At 40.5% G+C, this 8169-nt stretch overlaps 1 protein-coding gene across 1 annotated transcript in view; it reads left to right on the top strand.

The window, feature by feature from the left end:
• The window catches only part of PPEF1 (protein phosphatase with EF-hand domain 1), a 34933-nt gene that overhangs the window by 21132 nt on the left and 5632 nt on the right, over window positions 1-8169 (top strand). Inside the window, exons 7-10 of the mRNA XM_057386797.1 lie at window positions 1931-2097; window positions 3650-3686; window positions 4141-4290; window positions 6447-6647. Coding sequence (XP_057242780.1) covers window positions 1931-2097; window positions 3650-3686; window positions 4141-4290; window positions 6447-6647 — 555 coding nt within the window. The remainder of the gene's footprint in view (window positions 1-1930; window positions 2098-3649; window positions 3687-4140; window positions 4291-6446; window positions 6648-8169) is intronic.

The raw sequence follows: 8169 nt of genomic DNA, 5'->3' as shown, positions 1-8169 counted from the left end.
AGCAAACACACAGAGCTGCCAATCCATAACATATTGATAAAATGCTGCAGTTGGTATATAATCCATATACTTTATAATCCTTATACCTGGTTTGGCTGAAGCTATGACAGTTACTCTTTTTTCTTTTTCTCAAAAACCACTTTGTAAGGTTCATTCAGTCCGTGCATTTATCTTTGTTAAATTACAGCATTTCCTGATATTCCTTGAAACAATTGAATTTTAAATTACATATTGCTAAGTTAGACTGTTCAAGAGATGCTATAGATAGAAATAGCCTGAAGCAGCAGAAAATGCCAACAACAAAGGGAAGTGAATTAATCACTAAGCCAGGAGATACAGTAATGATGCCCAGCAGCAAGTTGCTAATCATTAGAGGGCCTGGTTTGCCCCTCTGACATGTCAGAAGCTGCAACAGCCTTTAATTTAGTTTTGCTCCCATTGTTGGTCAAAACCACTGACAAAGAAACTGCACGAGTATGGAACAAAGCTATAATGCCACATCGAAGCTGGAAGTCCAAACCAAACTTGTTCAAAACTGAAATGGTATGCAATTTTAAAAGAAGGCTGATAAAGTCTGGAGAGTGTTCCAGTAGATCTGTCTTTCTGTGAGGACTGCAGTGAGAATGGTTGTGTGTAAACTCACAATAACTCACAATCCTGCTGATTCACGTGCCTAATGGTTTTAAAGCAAAGCTTTCATTTATTCCTCTGTCCTGGTGATTCACATGCCTAATGGTTTTAAAGCAAAGCTCTCATTTATTCCTCTTTCCAGAAACTGTTGCTGTGTTTCTGCTGTCTGTTCCACACCTGAAATCCTCCTCTCCTTTATAAAACACCCTCCACCCTCTGCATTGGTGATGTCTCACAGATGCCACCCCTGTGTGAGCCCCTGCTGAGTTAACTTAGGACAGGAAGGGCTTTAGGACAGGCCACAGCAAAAACCAAGAAAGGGGATGCCTTGCAATGCTGCCAAACCTGTTACAGTTACAAWGTGATTTTATAGATAGATGTTCTATTACTATTTCTTGTGCACATCCATTAAGAAATTTCTGGCAAGTCAAAGTTGAAATACTGTTTTTGATACTCATGACTGGAAATTATGAAGCTGCATATAGTTGGTGCTGTATTTTCTGTAAGCTGATTGCACCCTTTGATATGTTGGTAATTAATCTAATAAAACATACCATCAATTTAAAAGATTTGTTTTCAGTCAGTCACCACTTTTAACAAAACATTTCTCTGTATCTTCAGAAACAAAATAAGGTAAGAAATACCTGTATAATAAGGTAAGAAATACCTGTAATTGTGAGCTTCAGAGTATATCTTGCCCTGATGAGTAAAATTCAAGTAGTGCTTTCAGGATTAAAGCATCTGGAATCAAACTCTTCTCTCTTAACATTTTATATCCTCTGGACTATAGACTTTCTTAGGAGTTTTGGAAACATACACTGCAAGCAATGTAAACATGAAATCTATTTTCTTAATGTGTAAGAGAACATAAAGACCTTCAAACTTGTGTGAGAAGATAATTTTTCATGTATTTCTTATCTTCCATTCAAAGTGAATGACTCCCTTCTGTTTGCAAGTGCATCATTTCCTGGCAACAGTTGCATTAACAAAATCTATATTTTACTACAAGACTGATGTTCCTTTTGGTCCCTTTCAATTCAGTTTAATTTAATGGGTAGAGGACAGGATTAGAGGTGGCATCATAAGAACAGCTAAAGAGGTCATCTCTAATGGCTGAGGTTTTCTGATATGGAGGTTTTTATTCCAAGCAGTGGACATAAAGAAATGCTTCCTTTTAGATCTCTGTTATGCAGGATTTTTTCAGAATCTCTAGAAGTGGGAWCTCATTTAAATGCTATTTCCTTTGTTACAGTATCATGGCATTTCTCTAAATGGCCCTTTTTTGTCTTTCTTTCTGCAGAATGGTCTGCCTTCAGAACAAAACCGCTACGTCTTTAATGGTGATTTTGTCGATAGAGGGAAAAATTCCATGGAAATACTCATAATCCTATTTGCATTCCTTCTCATCTACCCCAACGATTTACACTTGAATAGAGGAAACCATGAAGACTACATCATGAACCTGAGGTACATCTTGGGGGCAGGGCAGGTGTCTGGCCTTTCACTAGAAATATTGTGAAAGCTACTTTAGCCACTGACACCCTAAAATAGAAATAATGTTTTATTAAGTTGTCAAGTGTAGCTTTGCCTCTTCAATGTGTGAGGGTGGGAAGGAATATCATCATTACACATGGACATTTGAATGGGGGTGATGTCTTGGATCTAGTCACAACCCATTGAAATCAGAGGGCTTAGTGCAGAATATCAAAATTGAGGAAGGACAGATGGAATATTTTAATTAATGCACATATTTAGTTAAAGCTGATATTTTAGTGACCTTTGAACTAAGATGTCACTTTTCAAACAGAAGGGGCAGGTAAATAACCTACCTGCTGCTCAGTGGAGTTTCATTAGTTGGAGGTGTCAGTGCAGGAACAGCTGAAACTCTCTTTTCTAACTCAGATATTTGCACTCAGCTATGCAGTGCTAACAGAGTGAGCACAGCCAGTGGCTCTRGCTGTAGCCAAAGTGGGACTTGGAGACAAAATCATCTCCCAGATGTGAGAATTCCTCAGTCCCACTCCCTACTGAGCTACCCCAGAAACTCTTTTGGTACCTGCTGCACCCTCGGATCATTTGATGTGTGCACAAAGATGTGTTGCTGTTTTAACACAGCCCTCTGTGTTAACACCTGGGTCCATAGTCAGGTCTTATTAATGGTCCATGGAAGAGAATTAGTTTCACATAATACTTACTTTTTCAGCACTTAATTAAAAAAGACCCAAATAACCCAAAAAACAATAAACGCAAACCAGGATCTGTTACTTAATCTACAAAGTAGGAGAATTCCTACCCAAAATGTAGAAAATATTAACTAAATCTATGATAGTATGGAGTGCACAGATGCATTTCTGTGTRTGGCTCTTTGCTGGGCATTTTGATWAGCAGTGCTGTACRTAGGTAMATTTGAAAGCTGAATGTTRTRAAAATGCCCCTTARCCAAAGATTTCTTRRTGYTACAATAATGAGGTATCAAAATCCTTGCCCTTATGGGGGAAAAGACATGACAGATGGCATTGTCTAAGAAAGTTCTGTGTTCAAGGCCAGGTTTGATAAAGCTCTGAGCAAACTGATTTGATTCTGAACAACCAGGAGGGTGTCCCTGCTATGGCAGGRGGTTGRAACTRYGTSATCTTTARGGCTGCTTCCAACCCAAACCATTTTAKGATATGATTCGATGATGAAATCATATTTAGGACAAAAACTCTGTGAAGGTTTGATGGGRATTTTTGCCATCATCAGTTCGGTTCCTTTGGAATTTCTCTCTGGTATCTGAAAAGGTAGAGCTGGCAAAAAGGCCACTTAATAATTATTGCCCCAGATTCTGTTTCTGACCTCTGTTACACACAAGAAACCAGTTAAATTCAATTCTCAGGACAGAGTGGAGGAAAGCACATTTCAGCTGAGGTGAGATGGAATGGCAGGCAAAAAAAGGGGACTAAAAACTCCTGAAAATACTATAGCATAGGAAACCATGGGACATACTGAACACCAGTTCATGATGCTGTCTTGTTTCCAGATATGGCTTCACAAAAGAAGTTTCAAAGAAGTACAAGGTAAGATTTCTCCTTCTTCCTCTGTATTTTTTTTTGTAGTCTTGCACGTGTAAAATKAAACCAGTGTAAACAAATAAATTTCCAACCAGTTCATTTGGGGGTAGCAGAGAATTTCTTTGGTGATGTAGTTGAAATAATTTTGGCTTATAACTCACAAAACAAGTTTAARTGCTAATCTCTTATGCCCAGAGAGCTATAGGATGAAATAAATAACATCAATAAGACCACTCAAGAACACCAAAAGAGGTGAACATGAAAGAAAAACTAAACAAAATMGAGACAATCAAATGGCCCTAAAGTAAATGTCAGAACGTGCTTGTCAGGTTTGCAGTTTGGGATTTCACTTGGACARCACTGTTCATATAAACTGTAGCAGACACTTCAGCAAAATCTTGAACTTAGAAGCAACAGAATCTGCCAGAAATAGGAKCTAACATAAGAATATATTTTACAGGACCACTGGAAACAGATTTTGTGTCTTCTGCAGGATGTCTTTAGCTGGCTCCCCCTTGCCACTATAATAGATAGCAAAGTTCTTATCCTGCATGGGGGGATTTCAGACACCACAGATTTGGATTTCCTGAATGCACTTGAGAGAAATAAGGTAAGAGATCATGTTGATGAGGGGATAGTTTTATTTTCTTTAAAAAATTCTGCAGTACAAATGCTAGGATAAACTGTTTGCATTAGGAAAGGAAATGGCTGCAGTAAGAAAAAGAATACTCCAATTTTTCTTCAATTTTTCTTCAGAATCAGTGCTTAGGAAGGAAGGTTGCAAGTAGTTCTTTGGCTCTCAATGTAACGTGSGTCTTTTGACTTTAAAATGGCTAAAAGCACTCCTGCAGTGATGACACATTATCCAGAAAGCATGARAACTACCTGATTCTCGGGCATTTCCAAACACTTCAGAAATCAATCTGGCCAGTTATTTGCAGCACTGCCTTTTGTCCTGGGCTGTGCTCCCACCATCTGCTGTGGGGGAAGTTCTCCACTGTGATGTGCTCCCTTAGCAGCAGATGAGAGCTGTACACGTGGGTGAGCCTTTCCAGAGATCAACCTTCAAGAACTGCCCTTGATAAAACACAATCTACTGCTTTTCAGGGATTCAGACAACAGAAATGTTCATGGGTCTTTTCTGAAATGGTGAGCAAACACAGCTCTTTCAAATTAGTGGAAAATAGCGTAGGATTTGGTCTCAATTTGGACAAYTAAATCAAGATGTGTGCTTGTGATCAGGGTGCTGAGGCTCCTTACAGTCCATGGAGATCCCAGAAATCTGGAGGAGATCATTGCTYAGGCACTGTGTGCAGTGCTGTTCATGGAAGTGCCCCAAAGGCTGGGCATGTCCCCTCTGGCCTTTGCCTGCTCTGAAGAAAACCTTCTTTTGGGGTCTCCTCCACCTTCTTTGGGGTCCTCTTCAGGCCAGATTTGTGTCTGCCCCCTCCCACTAATTCACAGACATCGTGGAGCATCTCATGTGGCAYGGGAGATCAGTGAGCAGCTCAGTGTACCATCAGTGTCTGTGCAATCTGAAGCTATTTCTGTCATCCTCATCTTTTCTAGTGCTGAAATAAATGCTTCACAGGACACTCAGTTGTGTCCTTTTCAAAGATGTGAAAAAGGGCATGAACATTCTGATCATTGGAGTTTGGGCTCCATTGGCTGTACTACTGTACACTAAAACTCAGTACCTGACTACAAATAGAGGTGTCCTAACCGTGAGCTGAGTTCTGGCCATGCTTTCACCATGCTTTCATTCTGATTCCATCTCTGKGAAATGCAGAATGAACAGGTCAAATGAGACACGTGTGGGCCACAACCCAGGGCGGTGTCACTCGAGGCCAAGGGATGTATTTTAATTGGTACAGCTGGCAGGGCTCAAATACTGCTCAGTGCACTGGGGAATAACCCAGTGTTGTGCATTTTGTTTTGAATTGGTCTTCTTCCTCGTTAAAAAAGAAAATCTAGGGCTCTGCTCACTGTGTATGTTTTATTGAGTTTTTTGTTTGGGTTTTTTTTAGTTGGTTTGGGTTTAGTTGGGTTTTTTTTGGTTTGGTTCGTTGTTTGGTTTGGTTTTGGGCTTTATTTTGGCTTTGCTCTGGAAATAAGCTTGTATGAGAGAATTTGAAATGAGAAGATACTCCCTGGAGAAGAGTCTGTGTTAATAGTCCTTCATGGAGCCATAGCACACCACTCCAAAGAAGCAAATGCCCATGCATGTAGGAGGAGTTTGATTTAACAATATATGGCCTGATTTAATAATACTCCTTTATAAATAAATACTCCTTTATAAATTTCACTGCTGTCTTCCTGATACTCCATTCATTTTAGCCACATTAATCTAACAGCATGGCACTGTGTCAGAACAGCAGTGAATGGAGTTTCACCTTCAGCCTAATATGAATGTCTATTTTGTTTCTTGCAAAGCTGGGCTCTTAAGCATCTTCCCTGAGCCCAGGCCATACTTGCAGAATAACAACACCTTAGGATTGACTGTGTTGGAATGAGTCTGTGTTCTGGGTGAGAATATGAAAGCAGCTCTAAGAGCCTGCTTACTGATAAAGCAAAATTTCTGCAAGTGCTAAACACCTGCAGCTTCTCCCAGACCTGTGAACTCAGGACATTTTGAGAGTTAACATCAGTTGAACTCTCAATGAGTTTTCCTGAGTCCAGGAAACATGAGCTGATGGGCCTTTGAGCCAACATCTCTGTATCGATTTTCGTTATTGTGATGGTAACTTCTATTTTTTTTTTTTTAAGTTGAAATCTTTGATGCGGCCACCAAAGTCAGTGAGAGACARACAGGAGCAAACGAAGAAGAGAATTGCCCCAAGCAAAGCCAGTAAACACACTGCCAACCAGCACACTGCAATGAAGACACAACCCATCCATTCAGCAGGCTCTGCTGAACCTTCGGGCTCTAATTCACCTCCAGACCCCGCCCTGGAGGAATGGAAACAGGTAGGTGAAACAAAAAACAGAATGATAGCAAACCCTCCTACACAAAGCCAGCCCGTGTTCTGTACAGGCAGGGTGTTTATCAGTCTGAGGGAACTCTGAACAAAACACTCCTTCTAAGGAGCATATTACACACCTTTTCGTTTTTTGGATACTTTTTGTAGAGCTGCTAATGAAGGCTTGTGATTTTTTTACCTTGTGAAAGGAGAAGGGAATGTGTTTACAAACAGACTCTGACTCTGGGTTCTGGGGTGAGATAAGGCTGATACTGAGAGATAAAAAAGAAATAATGAGAAGGATTTCTATAGGAATTCTTTTGATTGACTTATCTCAGACTATGTAAATAAACTACCAGAGCAGAGACACAGAGATGGATATTGAAAGGGGGCAATGGATGATAGAAGGGGGGTTTCATCAGGCATTTTGGGGAGCCTGAACCTCTCAATACCTCAGCAATGGGGAAAGAGAGAGGGAACTGCAGCTGGGAAATTGGGATAAAAGGAGGCTGCGTCCTTTATGAATTTGAGAGACCCCATGGGAAATGTCCATGACCTCTTCCTTTATTCATGAATAAGGCTGTGGGACTCCTCTGTCTCCTTTTTGGACATAAACCTCGGGTGCTTGTGGATTGATTTTCCTAACACTTGCAAGTAAAATGTGCCCAATTTCTTAGCCTTTAGGAAGAGGAAAGTGCTCAGTAKGAAATGGCTGTGCCTGCCCTCATGTGGTTGGATCTGCTGGTACAGAACTGGGTGTGGGTTTAAACAGGTCAGACTTTGCAATTGGTGGTGACATAAAGCACCTTTTTTTGGCTGTGCTTTTGGCAGCTGAATGCTGATATAGCCCAAAAAAGCCACCCAGCTCCTGGRACCTACAGGCAGATCACTCAGAAGTGGGAACTTTTTGTTCTCTGGCTGTTCATTTCCTCTTGAATATTAGAGCCCATATGGAGCTTTTGTTATACTGTAATTTAATAAATTGTGACAGTTTGTAAGGCTTAGTTTCTCTGAAAATCKGATTTCCCAGGATACCTGACCTACAAACTAACATAATGGGCACAAGGAACCTCCTCTTTCCCCCAAATCTGACACTCAAACATCCACCAGGCCACGCTCACAAACATCCAGGGAATGTGTCAGTGCAAACCTTGGCCAGCAAGGGCTCAACAAACACATTTTGACTGATGTTTGCTGCTGACTAGAATTAAACCATGATAATTATCTTCATGTCTGAACCCTGCTAAAATGCTAATATGTGAAATTTGGTTTGAAACATGAGCTAACTGAAGACAATAAAGGCAAAGGCAACTCTGGTCATGTTTAGAGCAGGCACTCCCAAGCTTAGTTTAAATAAAGTCAGTGACCCATGTGGTTATCCAGTCTGTCCTGGATAACAGAAATTGCCTCTCCTGCCCACATGTGAAGAAGGCAGCTTTTGTTGCCTTTGAAATACATAAGGAACAGTACCTGGACTATCTGCCCAAGTCTGAAAACCTCAGCTGTGAAAAGAGGTGCATTGCTGAAAA

This window comes from Malurus melanocephalus, unplaced genomic scaffold (assembly GCF_030028575.1).
Source record: "Malurus melanocephalus ecotype Western Australia unplaced genomic scaffold, MMel_1.1 scaffold_1060, whole genome shotgun sequence".
Taxonomy (NCBI): Eukaryota; Metazoa; Chordata; class Aves; order Passeriformes; family Maluridae; genus Malurus; species Malurus melanocephalus.
Note: the sequence above shows the minus strand (reverse complement) of the source record. Positions and strands in the feature narration are given on the sequence as shown.